We start from the raw sequence: 18,183 nt of genomic DNA on the forward strand, positions 1-18,183 counted from the left end.
ACCCGACCGAAGCCGCGGTGTTACAGCATCTCGTTTAGGTGGAAGACATCAGCTGTGCTAAAACCCACTGGAGAGCTTTCCACTCCTCCGCCCGCAGGGGCTGAGCTGCCTGGGCTGGAGGGCTGTTGGTGTGGAGGTGTATCCTGACAGCTATTAATGAACTCGAAGCCCACCTCCAGCGAGGGGACAGGAGAGCTGGGCCGGGCAGCCAGCAGGGCCAGACGGAGCCGGCAGAAATCGCTATTTTCACAGCTACGGTGTCACCAGACAGCAGATGGACGAGCTTGCGAGTTCCTTCAGTCTTCACCACCCAAAGTGTCGGCGGTGACATGATCATGGGCTCTCTAATTCTGCTTCTCACCCTGTCACTGACAAAGAACATCGTCAGACCACAGCAAGGTGCCATGACGACTTTCCACTTGGCTTTTGCCGGGGAAACTCTCTGCTAGCCTAAAACTCCCTGCTCCAGCGTTACTCCTGAGAGATGCGGCTGTCTATCCCTGCCCTTCAGCATCTGCTTACTGCTTTGCAGATGATCCGTAGGTGATTTCCTACAGAATAAGCCGGCTGCTAGAGCCGCAGTCCGCCCTTGGTGCCTTCCCACACTCCGCGGCCGATACGCCTTGCTGCAAACACAGAGGTCCCGGGGATTTCAAGATCTGCATCATCCCATAAACACCCAGCCAGCAACGAGCGGCATGCCAATTAAAACCTGGAAACTGGCTGTTCCCCAAACGTTTCTTATTTAAATTAAATGAATCACACCACAGTTGTTCCCAGCCCACGTCCCACCACATGCAATGCAGGGTCCCCAAGAAGAGCCCCCCAACAGCAAATAATCAACAACATCCAGCTTCTGTTGCAGCATATTGCTCCCACTTCAACAGAGGAAACATTTTGGTGGCAATCCCTTTATTTTCCTAGCATCAAAGGACATGTACAAGCCCCAGATCTTCTCCAATTTCCCCCCACTGTGCTGCAAGAGCTCTGCTCTGAGAAGCAGCTTCCCATTTGAAATCTGCAAGCCCAAACAAACTTATTATAGAAACTAGAACAAATGGCACAATCAAAGGGGGGGGGAAAAAAAAAAAAAAAAGGCTTTGCATTTCAAAAGATTCATTATTTAGCTGCAAAAATCTTTCCCAGTCTCTCATTTACCAGAAGCAGCTTCTTAAGTGTTTTGGTTTTTTTTCTTTTTTTTAAACCAGTGGAAGAGCTTCAGTAGTCAGTACATACACCTGTGGCACCAGTTTCAAGCAAAGCACATTTGCCTAATTAAAACATCCATTCAAGTCAGAGAATTCCAAGTTTTCAAACACTGCTGTGAGAGGATGGCATAAAAAGTTAAATTTGAAGTCCTGGCATGAACCTGGCAGAAAGAGGGCAGGACCTGGGAAAGGGGGTATTGCACCAGGACCCATGGGCTGGGAAGCTCCTGATTAAGGTGATAATTGGGAGCGAAAAGCCCAGGTTCCTCTTTGACTCCATCTAGCACCACTCCCCCAGTGGGCCTGAGCCCCCAAGCCCATGCTGTTCTCCCACCTGTAACTGGAAGGATGCCCTGCTCTTGACAGGTAGCAGCCAGGAACAAGCTTTCTGCCTTCCCAAAAGCTTTTATTTCCCCTAGACACCATTTGTTTCTCATTTTTATTGCACATAAAATAGCTATCACTCTCCCTTGCATGTGTCTAGAACTACAGCAACATGTTCCTTACTATCATGGCCATCCCTCTGGACTCTAAGACTAACTTCAAAGAGCAGGAAATATGTTTCAAATCATTAAAATAGGGGGGGAAAAAAAACTGAATAGAGGAGTAATTGATGCCGGTGGCAGGGAGCTGGCTAAGCCTGGTACCCGGGAGCATCGCTGCTCCCAGAGACAGCCCAGCAGCGAGGGAGAGCATCCGTCATCTGCCAGAGAAATACGTATTAGTCACTGATGGGAGCAAGATACAAGAACTGGGCGATACGCTATATCTGAAATGCTTAAAATGCACCTGAGATTACAGCAATAAACCAGTCCCCTGATAATATAATATCTGCCTGGCCCCATAAATATGGTTGGGAAGAGAAAAGCGAGCAGTCCCGGTGCTGTGAGGAGCCCTGCAAATATCTCCCATGACTTCAGGCAGGCAGAGAGTCCCCCAGGGATGTGGCAAAGGGTGCTCGCAGGGCTGAGGGACCATCCCGAGCTGGGCTGAATCCTCGATAGGATAGAAACCCACATCACTACGGCGTCAGCATTTGCTCTAGGAGCCGAGCAGTCCAGAGAGGGACGGAGAGTCACCGGCGTTAAGTGCAGATGATCTCGGGGAAACAAGACTTAACAGCGGGGCAGGCACGTACGAGCGTGTTGTGTTTAAATATTCATTGTCACTCTGCAGAAATGAATGGCTAAAGATGTGCCTAATGGGTTTTAAATCGCATCAGGGAGGACATTGAGTGCAGCAAACAACAAATTGCTGCACGGGGCAGCAGGACCTGACCTGTGAGGAAGGACCTGAGACGGGACACTGGGAGCTGGGTGCTCCCCAGCCCCACGCGGGAACAGCCACGGCCACTGCTTAGGTGGCAAAAAGAAATTCAACACAAAGGAGGTCACAGAGTGCCTCCAGAATTAAGCACTGCCTTGCCTCCATGGGGAAATCATGTGCGTTAAAGGGCTGAATATTAAATTAAGGCTAATTTTAATGGTATAAAAGAGACAAGAAAAGAAGCCAAGCTACAAATTAAAGAAAACATAATTAAAACCCGGATGAAAAATTAGAAGCAATTTTCTTCCCTGACAAGTGCACAGGTAACTAAATGTAAAGCATCATTTCAGCTTTTACAGGTCAACTTTCAAAGCCCATCCTCCGCTGAGAGCCCTCACCATGGAAGGAAGGTGCCCAAAGACACCCAGGGGATTCACACATTTCACAACATCCCACTTCATGCTCGTGCATCACCCCAGGTGCTGGCTGCCTCCTGTGATGTGTTACAAGAGGGTTGTCACTTTGCAGGTTCATCCCAGTCTCAGAAATAAGAGGAGGGGGTTTTTTAGGAAAAAACAAACAAACAAAAAAAAAAAACAAAACCACACACACACCACGAAAATTCAAGCATGTGAGCTGTCTGCTGTCTTCTGGCCATGAATTAACTTCATTTCTTCTAGAAGCTGTCTGCCATTCCTGTTTGCCTCCAGCAACTACTCTGCCCTTCCTGGCCGCTATTTTTATTTTTGTGTTGTCTGAACACGAGGAAGAAAATACGAGACTGTGGTCCCGAGAGACCATCTCTGCTTCTGGCCACCACGGTTAATGACTTAATCCCCTGTGACTTCAGCCATCTGCTCCAGTGCTGTGCATGTTTCACCCCAGCAATAAGCAGCCAAATTAAAGTGCAATCCTGCTTGATAGTTGGTGCTCTTGGAGGAAAGGTGAGAGGCTCAGACCCTCAGGGAGACAGTCAAACCATCGCACTTTTGGAGGGGACTGGAGGGAAGGGAATAGCTGCTCCCAGGCATGGGCACGGCCAGATCCAGGAGCGATGTGTCATGTCACTCCTGGGACAAAAAACGGCTCCACGCCGCGAGGCGCTCTCCAGAAACAGCAGTTCCCAATTTTGGGCTGTTTAAGATATTTTCTTTGATGCCAAAAGCACAATGGACCTCATTAGGCAGCAGAGCAGGCTCGGTGGGTTATTGATGGCACCCAATTATAGGTGCATAACGAAGCCAATTAGTGCCTGCAGGTGCTTCTGCATCAGCGAGGAGGGACCGCAGCTGGAGCACCGCCACAGCCAGAGATGGCACAGAGCCACTGCAGGGACCCCCAAGCATGAGCCCAGGCCAAGCAGGGAGGGAGAAGGGACGAGAATGGATCCATCCCTGCCACAGGTCCGCTTTGCCCCCCACCTTTCAGCCCCTTGTGCCTCTAAACTAGCCCAAAGGATTATCCTAATCCCCAGGCAGTTGTAAAGTCCTTCATCAACTCACACCCAATGTGCGCTCGCTATATCACTGTTTAAGATGATTTCAGCTCCTATTATCCTTCTATGTGCTATGAGACAACAACCCAGCCAAAAAAAAAAAAAAAAAAACAAAAAAAAAACCACACACCAAAGTGCCCCTGTCCTACAATCCTCATCAGCACCCAGATCACGTATCCCGCAAGCCTCCATCCACCCCTGCTGCTAAAAATACTGTTTCACTAGATTAATTTGAGCTGGGTTTGACATAAAGTCTGATTCCACAAACATCTTCTCAACAAGCAGCATCAATTTGTTCCCACCCTGTCCCAGCCGGGCGAGGCAAGGGACTCGTGGGACAGCAGACATGGGAGAGGAGACACGAGAGGGCAGGAGATGGGTGGCACTAAATCAGGAAGGACTTCGAGGCACGAGGAGGTTCATTTGCAGCCAGCACCCAGCTGTAGGCTTCATAATTGCTCAAGTATTATATATAAAGCTCAAATACACCCCCTCAAACACATCTACTTATTAAGACAGCTCCAAGTATTTACTGCATGTTCCCCTTTTGGAAGGCACATTCGGTCCATGTAAGCTATTCCTTATATTAAGCAAACCCAGGTTTTTAATGGATCTTCCTTTCCCCCTCCCCACCCCTTACAGGAATAGAAAATCCCAGAAAAATCACTGAAAAAAATCAGGCTTTCCTGGGGCATCTCCCTAGAGCAGCCTGTGCAACCGAGGGACACTGTCACAACCGCTGCATCCCTGCCAGAGGCCAGCCTGGCAAACCCGGATTATTTTGTAATATAAGGAGCTATTCTGGATAACATCCGAGCAGCTCCTGAATGGGTGATTCTGTACCAGACTGATATAGACGCTGTCCCATATTTCTGTAGCTGCACATCCTACAGCTCTTGTTGTGCAAGCCAACAAACACAAAGGAGCTGGCAAGGCTCCTGCTACGCCTACACGCAGGAGGCAAATCAGCTGCGACTGCACATCCGCCAGCCTTCCCCTGTCCTACTCCGAGTACAGCACGAAGTCCTCCGCCCAGCTTTTTCATGAATGAGGATGAGAAAACCTCCTCCGGCTCGCCTAACGAAGGTAAAAAGGAAGGTTCCTGCAGGTTTGCAAACAGCTGCAGGAATGCACAATGAAGAAAAAAAATATATATATATAGGTATATTAAAAAAAAATATCTTTCCCCCATCGCTAAGGTTGGTTTAAGCATAATCCAAAGTGCATCACATTTGAGAGTAATTTTTAGAGGGCTGCAAATGGGCAAAGCTGGCAAAATGCTGTTTGTAAGCACTTTTTGGGAATGAATCACCACCATTCATAGCTACTTTCACCTGGTTCCTGCCAGAAAGCCGGGAATGGAGAGCGTTGCACATTGCAACGTGAGGCAGTGCCAGTCAGGGACCCCCCCGAGCCCAGGGGAGCAGCACATCCACGGAGCGCACGCCGAGCCCAGGCACTGTGAACAGCCACTACCTGCCCTAAGCGGTTCACAGAACTGCTCCTGACAAATTGGTTCTAAAAACGAGTAAATAAATCCACCACTTCAGAGGCCACCGGCTGCAGCTACTGAGGAAGACTGCGTGCTGCAACTGGAGCACCCCATGGCTGCATTGCAAGCGCACACTCGATATTTAAGTGATATTAAGCAGCTGGAGTGATGGATTAAAGCTCCGGCTGTGGTGAGAGTCTCTGTGGGCACATGTGGGTCCTCCCTGGGCCTGAGTATTTTCCTTACAAAGTGGAAAGAAAAAAAAATTTTAAATAAAATAAAATAAAAGCATTACTATGCTTAAGCTCAGCAAGAATAAAACGTTCTTCTGTAATGAAAAAAAGCAGGATGCCTCACAAACAGGATTACAGAGATCCCCTCCAGAAAACCAGCCCCAGAGCAAGCCAATACTTAATTATTTGCATTATTTTGCCTGGTACCTTTGCCCAGGAAGGGTAGAGATGCAGTAAAAGCAAACGCAGGCTCTTCTTGCCCCCTGCTCCATGCTGGGTGCCTCGGAACCAGGGCTGCCCCCAGTGATCGGGGTACCCCACCATGGATGCGCTTGGGGCAGCCCCAGTTCCCCCCAGAAGCTGGTCCCAGGCATTGCTCAGACCTACTCGGCCTTGCAGGCAGCTCATTTTTTGGGGGCAGGAGGGATTAACTGCCGGGACAGGCAGCTGGAAGGGGTGAAGGATCTATCTGTGTTCCCAAAAGAAGACAAAACACTTTTTGGTGAGGTGTGGCTCTGCTTGCGCTGACGGGCGCTCAGGCTCAGCGCTGGGCAAGAAGCTTCACCCCAGGAAATGAGAGACATAATTAATGATCCCTTCTGGACCAAAAAAAAAAAAAAAAAAAAAAAGAAGAAAAAGAAAAATTGATGAGACTATAAATTCTTGGTCCAGAACACAACGGCAGCGGCACACCGAGCAGCTCCCTCCCCTGCTTACAGGTTCCTCCTGGCCAAGGACCAACGCCAGCTCAGAAAGATCCCCCGCAGGCTCCCTTTCAGGAGAAACACTGCAGTGCAGTAGCTGCTGGCCAGGAAAGCAGCCAAGCGAGCGCCTTCCCCCACGGGCCCCGGCGAGGCTGGGGGTCCCCCCCGTCCCGCCGCCTTACCCGATGCGCTCCTGCTCCATCTCCTCCATCTTCTCGGCCCGGGCGATGACTCGGTTGATGATCTCCTTCTCCTCGTCCGTCAGCTCCTCGCCCTTGCGCTGCCGCTCGGGCTGGCCGCCCCGCGCTGCCCAGCCAGCGGGGAGCCTGCGGGGACAGGGGGTGAGGGGGCCAGGGCTTCGTCCACCCGTTGTGCATGCGCGTGCACACGCGTGTGCAACCACACGTGCGTGGGGGGGATAGCCGGGCACCAATCCCCCAGCCCAGGAACGAGGGGTACGGTGCCTCCCCAACCCCCAAGCTCTCTTCTAGCCTGCAAACAGCCCCCCACCCACCGGGTGGAAACTTTTATTTGCATTTTTGAGAGGGCTCCTACTGTGAAGGGGCTCCTAAAACTTGTTTCGCATGGAAAAAAAAAAAAACAAAAAACAATTTCTTTTTCAGAGACATTCTCATTATTCTCATGTGAAGCGTCAACTGATGTGGTTAATTCTGCACCCTGCTCTCTGCCATGTAACACCAGGTTTGCCAGCGAGCTGCGGTACCGGGGTGAGGGCCGCAGGAATGGGTGGTTTTTTTGGATAAATTTCATTAAACATGGGAGTTTTTCCTCTCCTAACATAAATTCCAAAGATCCTTTTGCACAGTGAGTGCAGCCTGAGCATCAGGCAGCTTTAACCTGGTGACATGGTGACGTCTGCCACTCAGCCTTGCAAATTAGCAGGCACCAGGGCAATGCTAACGAAGGAAGCAAAAGACAAACGCCCCTCCTCCCCTCATCTTTCTGCTCATCTAAAGACCTTTCCTGGGCCTTTTTCCCCCTGGGCTAAGCAGACCTGCACAGTTTTAAACCTTAAATTCATTAAACCCATACGCAATGCTTCCCAAAATTAATTGGTTTTTTCTTGCATCCAGAGCAAGGTTTTTCCTGCTCTCTTCAGACTATCGGAGCAGAAGGTAAAGAGCAATAGGTCAAAAAAAAAGCAAGCGAGATACTTACTGCTCCTTCTCGCTGCTGGGAGGCACAGACAAAGAGAGGGAACAAGGATTGATTAGGTGAGAGAAGGGGCAAGGACAGCTCAGCCTGGGTGCTCCCCCTGCCTCGGGGGTGACTGTCCCTGACAGCATGTCCCTCTCCACGGACCCCAAAGCAGGATGGAGCAGCAAGCTCCAAACATGAGCTTCACCCAGCCCCTGCATCATCCAGGCACCCAAAACCAGCACCCACGGGTGCTGCCACCTCCCAGCCAGCCAGATCTGCAGCGTCACCCTGCCCGACAGCCGCATCGGGGGGTGTCAGGACAGACAGACGGGGCTCCTCATTGGCACAGGGGCACGTGCACACCCGCGGGTCTGACCCCACCACTTTTCTCAGGGTGTTTAGGAGGCAACACGGCAAAACGTCCCCATCCCACCAGCACAAACCCAATTCCCAACGTCCCCAGAGGAAGAACTGGGGCGGCTGCACCCACATCACCTCCCACTGCCCGGGGACTCTCCTCCCTCCCGCATCCCCCAGTTCCCCTCCTCTCACCTGGCCCGGAGGGACATGGTCCTGTCGCTGGGGCACATCCACCGGTCAGAGCTGCCACCCACCACCGCGTCGGTCATCGCTGGCTGCTGAGGGGACCCAGGGACCGAGTTTGGGCACACCACCGGCGAGCACTGACTCAGTCTCAATCACTTGGCTCGTCTGCCCGGGCCCTCAGATAGCAGCGATGCTGATGAAGGGAACCTGGTGCTTTCAGCCAGGCTGTTGAGAAAAAAAAACAAAAAAATCAAACAAACAAAAAAACAAAACAACAACAACAACAAAAAAAAATCACGCTGGGTAGGGCTTTATTTTTGGCATTAAGAGGAGCGGGAGCAGGGAGAGGAACAGGAATGTCACTTTAGTCACTGTCTTGATATCGTGTATGAGACGCAAGAGCCTACAACCACCACTCTCCCAGGAGGGCCATGCAGCTGTGCTCGGCACGGATGTAATTAATGAGATACCTGACCTCACATTAATTATGAGGCTTCAGAGTTGAGAGGGAAGAGGATGTTTCCATTTCAGAGAAAAATCTACAAACTAGGAAACTTTCTCCCCACAACCCAGAATGTCTCGCTCTCCTCACCCAAACCACATTCCCCCTGGAACAAAACTCCTCCTTTTTCATTTTTGTTAACTCAAGTTTTTGCAAAATGAAACCGAGAGGCACTGAAGGAGGATGTGGCAACAGGACCCCAACACTGTCTATTCATCTCCAAAAGATTCACCAACATGGGGACCTCTTCAAACCCCTCTCCTTTCAGAAAAACTGACAGCTTTTATTAAAAAACAAATTGATGTAAAATTCAGAGCCTGAGAGCTAGTTTATTCCCATTTTCTGTTTTGTTTTTTTGTTTGTTTTTTTTTTTTTTTTTTTTTTTTTTTACCCCTCCACCCATTGCCCCTACTCATTGTGTGGGGACAGGGACTGGATGGCAAAACCCAAGCTGATGCCAACCAGCTTCCCCCAAAGCACAGGGATGGATCCATTCATCCCGTAATCTCTTCTGGGGGAAAACCAGCACTTTTAAAACACCACAGTGTCCCCCAGCCAAGGAGGGGGGCCAGGATCCATCCTCCTGCACAGCCTGTGGGGTCCCAGGGATCCCGCTGTGGGTCACTGACACCCCTGCACCGCGCTCAGGACCAGAGCAGAGGGTGCAGCTCGTGAGTCCACGGACGGCATCGCCCATGAGAGACTGAGACCCCCCTTTACAGTCATTAAGGTGGAAATAATAGAGAAAAAAGCAATCCATCCACGAAGGGCTTGGCATTGCCGCAGTGTTGGGAGCACAGGGCACCGAGGAGGATGCAAATCACCCCTTCGTTAGGACGCCCTGCAGATGGGGGAAGTTTTTGTGAGCCCAACTATTGCCCACCCACGGAGTTTTTCCCCACCTGTGCAGAGCACTGAAGTGGGGCTGGCATGGGGTACCTGCTGGGACCCTTACGTGGCAGCAGCTTCCCTCCTGCACTGCTCACAGCCCCTGCATTTGAATTGCTCCCTCCTGCCTGCAGCAGAACTAAATAAAATAAAATAAAAAAACAAACTCAGAAAACCCCAACAGCAGAGTCCAGCCCACGGGCGATGAGGCTGCTCCCAGCCCGGGGACCATCCATCCTCCCAAACTGGTTGCCCTGGGAAGATGCAGCACGGAAGGGACTGCTCAGCCATTCACAACCCAGCACTGAAGCCAACATCCCGAAGCTGCCAGTGGGTCCCAGCAGGACCAGAGCTCAACACAAACCCCACAAATACACCTTGGCAGGGCACAAAGCAACTCCAGCTCTCAGCAAAATTCCAACAGAGGCACCAGGGATGTTGTCCTGAAGAGATGGTGGAAAACAGGAGCTTGCAAAACTGCCCCACTGAAATCACAAACCCTGAGCTATGAAGAAATGTGCAACTATCCCAGAAAGCAGAAAAAAAAATATATATATATAATTCTCATCCTCCACTTTCTGCTCTGCAATATTGCAGGGGTTTCACCATCACTCCCTGAAGAGTCAGCAGAGATTTGAGGCTCACCTTTGCTTCACTGCTAACTTCCAAAAATATATATATATTAAAAATAAAAAAGTGAAGCATGTGAAGTAATTAATGCTCTGCTGGTTTCATACAGCGACTATTCCTGTGCCAAACCAGAAGGCTGATTGGCAAGGTCAGTTAAATAAGCAAATTGTTCATTTAAGTCCCCACGGCCACCTCCACAATCTGCACTGCAGTAGCAAACTGCTGCTGGGGACGTAGGGTCCCACTGCGGGCAGGAGCTGGGGGTCTCGCAGGGCTGGACACAGATTTAACAGGGTGCCCTGGGAGGATGGGCAGCACTGTGCCACTAGCACCCATTTTTGGGGTGATATGGGCAGATAAGGGACTTGCCCAAGGTCACGTGGAGCAGGAGCAGCCACCCCGACCCCACAAAGAATACGGGGCGGGGGGAAATCAGTGTTTTTTTCCCTAACAAAAAGTGTAAAGCAAGAACCAGCACTTCAGCTGGCAGGGAGGAAAACTTCTTCCCCCAACTAGAACTTTCTGCTAACAGAGAAGCCATGGGTGTTTCACTTTGTTGTGGATGGAGAAGAGCCCGGGGATGGCTCCTGGAGGAATACACAAGCCTTTCCCTCCCCTTATAAATAATAGATTTTTGAAGATCTGCTTTGCATTACTTCCAGCAACTACTCTTGCTTAGCCTAATGCTTGGCTCTACATTTTTAGCGCACGGGAAAGAACAAAATAACAGCTTACGGTGGCTTTTCTCCCCTTGCCAAATCCTCGCTCACAAGCAAAAGGCTGTGGCAATCTGATTCACGATCGATGGGATGCAGCAGCATTTAGTTAATGAAATGGAAATATCCCAACCTAGAAGGATGCCAAGACCTTCCAGGGTTTGGCTGTCCCCAAAGGGTCCCGAGACGTGCTGCCCTCGGGGTCTGCCGTCAGCTGGGGTGCGAGGAGCCCTCTCGTCCCCGCTCGATGCCGGCTGCTCGAGATTCCCCGGTTGCAGGTGGAGGCCGGGAGGAGCGAGGCGGCAGCTCCCGCCGGTGCGAACGCGGCCCGTCCCGGGCAGAGCCAGGAATAGAAGCGAGGTCTTAATTTCTGGCCTTAAGGAAGAGCCACATGACTTTCATCACACCGCTCCATTACTTCGGTGTGACGGAGCCCGTGAATTTGATCATGCCTTCATAAAAAAAAAAAAAAAAAAAAAAGGGGGGATTGAACGCCTTCCGCCAATCGCTCCGCCTCTCCCCGAGCCGCCGGCGCTGTCGTCCCGCGCGCAGACGTCGCTCGCCCCGAGCCAAAGAGGTGCTGAGCCACGGGCCCATCGCCAGCACCCAAAAATCCGGGCGATGCAGCGTCAGCAACCAGCAGGTCCCCCTCACCCTCCACCAGCCCTGGGCGGGCAGGGAAAGGCGGCCCGAGCCCATCCTGCCCCAGGAGGGACACGGGGCAAGACCCGAAGCCACCGGTGCCACCAACAACCGGGCATCTGCAAAAAGACACCAATCCAGATCTGCCCAAACACACTGGTTTAGCCACCTGGAAATAACCTACCAGGCTAGAAAACAGAAAATACAGTATTTTAAAGACTCCCAGTGCAATAATCAGGTTTTTATAGTGAGCTCAACATTTCACACTTGGCGCTGCCTGCAGAGATCGTCTCCACCAGCAAAGACACTGACACAGGCAACCTATTTCTCCAGCCTTCTCAGCTCTGCAATGCAGCTTTCTTAAATATTGAATAAGTCTGCTGCTCTACACCACCTGCCAGTGCCAATGATGAGGTAATTTTTGCATTGACAAAGCCTAATGTGATTAATCTGGTTTGAAAGAGCAGGTTTTAAAGCCTGTCCATTCACTCGGTGAAAGACACTCGCAGAGCATCGGTGGCAGCTCGTCATTCACCACCAGTAGCCAGACCCCAAACAAATAACCCAAACTGCTGCTCGGCTGCCAAGCGAGAGATTATTTCTGTGTGTCATCACCAAATGGGAGGTTTTGAACTCGAACAGATCCAAACACCATCTTCCGTCAGGCTGACGGGTTTTCGCACCAGCTCCAGGGCCAGCCCGGGCACAGGAGCGGATTTACACTCCCCAGTTGGATGGAGGAGCTGGGGAGGGAAAAATAGGGTACGAGCGTGCAATTGCCTGATGGGGCTCTCCAGTACCACACGCAGGGAGAAGGGGTGAGTATTTTGGGGTGGCAAGGACCCAGTGGGAGCCCCCCAAGCCGAGCAGTGAGAGGAGCAAATGCAGAAGCCGGGAACTGTCCCTCCTCGTCACTCAGCACACACACACGTCCCCAAACACCATTTTTAGCTGGAGCTCTCTCCCAGTGACATTCGCCACCATCTCACAAGTCCCTCAGGGCCAGATCCTGTCCTTCTCTGTGCCTGGCACTGAGGATTGCTGTGCAGACCCCAGGTCCCAAGCAAAGACAGACACTGCACACCCCGCGTCCAGCTCTGCCCCGAGCATCTCGCAACACCTGGGCTCTTTCTTTCCCAGGAAAAAAAAGAGTTTACCCAGTCCAGGAGCCACACACACCCCACAGCATCCCCTATGGGGTACATGCATGGCTATAGGGGTCATGGAGAGCTGCCTGAGCAGACAGTGGGGTGCTCACTCCCCTCCAGGATCAGGCAGGATTTGGTACTACTGGATTTATCTGCAGAGAGGGGAATAAAAAGGTGTAAATATCCCCAAAACATTTGCCAAAGCAGCTGTGTAATGCTGCAAAATAACCAGTCGAGCAGATGGAGGGGCAGGAGGGCAGTCCAGCCCCACAGGGTCCCGCGCACCAAAACTCCCTCGAATCCCAATGTCCCCGAGCTTCCCGGCTCCATGCTTTGTCTCATCTCAGATACAAATCGTTTTAGAAAGTTCGGGCAAAATTAGGCAAGCTGCTTTATGGATGGTACTTCAGGAAACAGCCCACGTTTGAGGCTTTCCTTTTTTTTTTTTTAAAAAAAAAAAAAAAAAAAAGGAAGAGGCAGACCTCAGCTGGCAGAAATGCAGGGAATTGGCAAACTGAAGCTGCTCAGCCCAGAGCTGCCCGCAGACACCTGGACAGGTCTGGCATCGGGGCACGGGACAGCAGAACAGTCACCCCCGTGTCTCCAGGAGAAGCACTGAGTGACCCACAGCCGTGGCAGCACGTGCTGCCCACGGTCCCACGGGGACCCATGCACCCGGCAAGGCTGCTCCGGTGCGAGGTGGGATCAGACCCCAGGGCACAGAGCCCTCCGACCACAGAGGCCAGGTGTCCTGGAAATTCAGCTTTTGGGAAAGACCCAGAACCAGCAAGCCCTAAACAGGGGGTTGTTGCACCCCTCAGCCCCAAGCCAGACCCTTATGGGGAACACAAGCCCCACAGTTTCCCAGGCCAGCTTGGCACTAGTTGGTTAATTAAGGCTAAACGTGGCCCCGCAGGTAGTGGCCGCAGTCCACAGGTGACAGCGATCCACAGATCAGAGCCATACAAGAAACACAAAGCAATGAAAGTCCTGACCACCCCCTGGTTCCCTGACCCCACAGCAGCCCCCGCAAGCCCACCCACAGCACCCATCCCCCCAGCACCTACCACGCTGCTCCTGCCAAATCCACACTGCAGCCCAGCCCAGCCCAGCGCAACAGGGCCCGGAGACCCCCCGAACGCCAATGCCTTTGGTTTGGCCAATACCACCGCTGCCTTTAAATTCACATAAGGTGCCAAGAGATGCCCTTTTTTCCCCCCCTCCCTCTTAATTCCCAGCTCTCCATCATCCTCCAAACATCCATCCCAAGGCAGCTGAGCAGCAGCGCACAGTCAATTTTATTTAAGCAGCACATTGACATTTCCGCCAGCAGCTCCTTCACACACTGTTATGATGCTGTCAGGAGGATTTACTCCCGTTGATTAATTGCAGGAAAGACAATGGTAGAAAAAAAAAAAATTATATATATATATAGCTTCTGGGTTTATAGGACTTACTCGTGGCTGCTAGAGCTGGGGGTCTCCGGCCAGGCGATGCCCGAGCGCGCCCCAAGCCCACCCAGTGCTATTAAAGGCAGCAGCGGCGTTGCCATCGCTCCTCTCGCCGCGGCAGAGCTGCTCCAAAAGCTGCTTAGCAACAGATCGCTGCACCACACCGGCACATCCATCCGGCACGCTGCCCTCGCTCCGGGCACCGGCAGGGACCAGAGCCACTGGGATGAACTGGGCCCATCAGGGATGCTGGTGCTGGGACCCCTCACGCACCAACAGCTGCAGCGGCTGGAGGAACTTCAGCAACGTGAAAAAGGTTGGGAAGTACCTGCCAGCCTGGGGATGCAAAGCGTGCTCGGAGGTCCTGCTCGCTGCCACGGGGAAGTCTCCCGAAGGCAGTGACAGTCCCCACAAGACGCCCCAGCAGTGGTTGAGGAGCAATAGCCAGGGGTGGGGACATACCCCCCATCCCCAGACCACAACCCTGGGTGGAAGATGCTCAGGGCTGCAAACCTGCCCTCCTTGGGGGGCTGCAGGGATGCCCAGCCAGGGCAGAGGAGCCACGGGGAGCCAGGCACCCCACGATAAGCCTATGCAGAGGAGCAGGGGGGCCCCAACACTGCAGCCCAACCCTCCCAGAGAGCCAGGGGGAGCCCAGCCCCTGGGAGAGAGGAGCACACAGCCACCCAGCTCAGCACCTGCGCCACCTTGGGAGATGCTGGGCTCCCAACTTTCCCCCGTCACTCCTTTCTTCTCCCTGCACCGCCTCGTTAAGCATCTGGTTCCACACAGCCAGACCTGGCCCCCCATGTTGGGGCCAAACCAGAGAGCCTGTACCCACCTCCCCGGGGCTGGAGGAGAGCGATGCTGCTCAAACCCACACAGGTACAGACAAGGATGGAGCCAGGGCATCTTCCAGCACATTATAAACCATCAGTATTTAGTTCCAGCCACTCCCCAGTCTTAATGAGGACGGGGGAATTAACCAGGCTGGCTTTGGGGGCATTGCCCCTGGGAGCAGAGCCCTCCTCCCTGCCCAGACCTTGAGCACTCAGCTGGGACCACCTGGAGTGATTCATTACCTATTATCGCTAATTGGCAATGACTGCAGTGACATCGTCACCTGTCTGCGGGCTGGAGGAGGGCACTGGCGAGCGGGCAGAGGGTTCTAGCTGCCAGCACAGCCCTCAGAGGACTGTCTCATTTTCAGGTCCCAGAGAAAGTCCCTCAAAACTTAAGCACAAAAAGAGACTCCGGAGCCGAGTCCCCCTCACCCTTCCTCAGCAGTTTTTCTCCACTTGCCCTTTCCAAAACTGGGGATCATTTAACACCCAGCACACACGTATCCACACAGCCACGGAGGCACAGCAGAGTCCCACAATGGGCTCCCGGGTTTCACCCTCACTGCAAAGGGTTTTCCACACACGCACAAAAAAAAAATGTGCTTTTTCCACATTCAGCATGCTTTCCGGCTCTGCTCGGGAGCCAGGGCAGTGCAAAAGCAAGACTGCGAAGGAGGAGAAAGAGGCTCAGCAGGCTGGAGCCAGTGCCAAGCAGGGGATGGTATTTGCACCCAGGAGGGGTGCTCCTCGTGGGGTTGGAGGGTCTGATGCAAGAGGGGGGGTTGCTGGAATCCCATCCCGCAGACCGGGCACCCAGGTGATGGCAAACAGCTCCCGCCGCATCGCCTGGATATGGCACGGCTCTGCTGGAGGCGGCTGGAGCTGCGGGGCTGCTGCGGACCAGCATCGCCCACCCAACAGCACCCTCCCGGGGGGGCTGCCCAGCAAAGCGCCCACAGGATGTCACAGCAACCGCCGTTCCCCCCCGGGGTGGGGCTCAGACCCACAGCTCCATGTACCCCGGGCTGATCCCCACGGAAGGGCTGAACGCAGATCTCCTGAGTCAGCCCCTACAGCAAAAGCGAGCAGCTCGCTAAATCCCTACCAGATGAATGATGCATTATCAAATAAAGCCCAGTACCACAACATTAACAATATTTATTTTGAGGCTAAGCTGCAGCCTGGGCTTTTGATACCAGTAATTAAAGCAAATGGTTCATCTGTTATCATCTTTGCATCCCTGGAGCCAACTGGCTGTGTTTTGAAGCCCTGTATTATCTTTTTTTTTATTGCAGCCTCCCGGGAGGAGGCGAGGGGGGGGGTGATCAGGCTGATCCACACACAGTTTTTTAGATCCCAGGAGCGGTGTAGCACAGAGCCCAAAGCAGAGCCACGTTCAGGGAAGCCACTTTGTTCAGAATAAAATGAAGAAGTGTTAATTGCTCAAAGACAAATTGCTACTCCGGTTCAAACCTGAAACCAGAATTATTAGAAAGACAGCAGCAAGAAAGGTAATCAGGTGTCCTCTCAGAAACAGCCCATCCCTGGGAATAGCAACATTAGCAGCCTCAGCCTGTTTTCTGAGGTGGCTGGTTTTGCCTCCAGGAGGTTTCAGGCCACGACTCCAAGTAGCTTTTAATGCCGTTTGCAACACTTTTGTCCTGGGAAAGGAGAGGAGAAGGCATCTGCCAAAGCCCTGGAGCCAACCCTGAGCCGGGCAGCGATGCCCTTTTGGAGTCCGAACCCGGGAGCAGAAAACCCAATGCGCCTTCTCAGCGTGCCCCCCGCTCCGGGGCCAGGAGGGTCTCTGCACCCCACCGCTGCCAGGCACCCAGGGATGGAGCTCAGCTCCCACTCCCACCACAGCTCTCCTTATTCCCACTCCGGGAAAAGGGTCAAGAGACAATTTAAAGGAGCTTAAAAACCTCTAAATGCCCAACGCGCTCCGAAGTTGCCCGCTCCACGGCAAAGTCCCAAAGCAACGGCTGGAGCCAACCCTCCACCGGCAAGAAGGTGCCGAAGGGGCGACGGCAGCCCCAGACACCAGCCGCTCCCACCGGCCTCCCACGGGAGACGCGGCCGTGGGGATGTCACCCACCGCCCGCACAGCTGCGGGACGCTGCAAGTTTCCCCAGCCAGGCGAGCTGGGGCGGGGGGGGGGCGAGAGGATTTAAATTAGCCCGGATCCTCCGAAGCGGGGACCCCCCACTCCCCCCTGACCAGCGTAGGGGAGAGGAGCGGCGAGACACACACAGCCCCCCCACCGGCTGCCGCTTTCCCCACTCCCACGCGTGGCTCCAGCGTCGCGGGGGGCTCCGATCCCGCACCCCCCCTCCCCGCCTTACCTGGGCCAGGGTCCCGCGGGGCCGTGGCACCGCCGGCCTCTCCCCGCCCCGCTCTGGTTTAGGCTGAGCTCTGCTGGGCCGGGCTCAGTTAAGCTGGGCGCAAGGCGGCTCCGGCGGCAGCACTGCGGAGCGGAGCGGGGAGGGGACACGGCCGGGAGCCGCCCCCGCTCCGGGGCGCAGCCCCTTTGCAAAGCGGGGCCGGCCCCCCCCCCGGCTCCCGCAGCGAGCTGCGGGGGGGGGGGGGGGGGGGAGCTAGAGGCAGCGGTCCCCCCCTTCTGCCCTGCCCCATCCCCTCCCCATCCCGCCCCCTCTCCCATCCCATCCCTCCCCATCCTTAAGGACACAGCAGTTTTTAGCGCACATCCCCCCCCACAGGAGAGACTTGGCTTTGGGCATCTCCCCCAGCCCTGCCCCCATCCCCCCCCGCCCCCGCCAGCTGCCCGCATCAGCGTCGCCCCACCCACGCGTGGGGGCCCGCAGTGGGGCAGGCGCTTCCCCCACGCCCTCCCTGCAGCATCAGCCCCAAGCTGGGGCAGCCCCCTCGGGGTTTTCAGCCCCCTGCACTCGGGTTTGAGCAGCCCAGGGGATCCCACACCCTTGCCCAGATTGATCCTAAACCCCCACCTGAGCCCCACGCACAAGCGGGGAACACGCTGCCAAGCTCTGCAGTGCCTTTAGCACTACCCGGAGCTCCAGCACAGCACCCATCCTGCCCGGGGATTGGGAGAGCTGGTGGTTTAGAGCACGGAGGGAACCCCGACCCTGATCTGGGGCACCCATGGCTTCATAAACTGAAAGGGGCAGCAGCCTGAACCCACCCCCAGGCACCACCTCGAGCCCCCCCAGCCCCGGGCCAGAGACCTCCAACCTCCCTCCAGCTGCCGCGGGGACCCCGCAGAGTTGGGGGGAACTCA

General features: G+C 53.9%; 1 protein-coding gene across 4 annotated transcripts in view; it reads right to left on the reverse strand.

Annotated features, from left to right (window-relative positions):
* RPH3A (rabphilin 3A) overlaps nucleotides 1-17,494 on the reverse strand; it is a 35,151-nt gene extending 17,657 nt beyond the window's left edge. For 2 of the 4 annotated variants that reach the window (XM_033008181.2, XM_033008178.2), the window contains exons 1-4: nucleotides 17,270-17,494; nucleotides 8,112-8,330; nucleotides 7,578-7,592; nucleotides 6,581-6,724 (exon numbers count right to left, since the gene is read on the reverse strand). In XM_033008181.2, coding sequence (XP_032864072.2) covers nucleotides 6,581-6,724; nucleotides 7,578-7,592; nucleotides 8,112-8,188 — 236 coding nt within the window. In that variant the 5' untranslated portion in view covers nucleotides 8,189-8,330; nucleotides 17,270-17,494. The remainder of the gene's footprint in view (nucleotides 1-6,580; nucleotides 6,725-7,577; nucleotides 7,593-8,111; nucleotides 8,331-17,269) is intronic. The other 2 variants (XM_033008179.2, XM_033008180.2) reach the window with 2 other exon arrangements.
* Between the last annotated feature and the right edge of the window lie 689 nt (nucleotides 17,495-18,183).

The sequence above is a fragment of the Tyto alba genome, unplaced genomic scaffold (assembly GCF_018691265.1).
Source record: "Tyto alba isolate M040663 unplaced genomic scaffold, T.alba_DEE_v4.0 Super-Scaffold_44, whole genome shotgun sequence".
Lineage (NCBI taxonomy): Eukaryota > Metazoa > Chordata > Aves > Strigiformes > Tytonidae > Tyto > Tyto alba.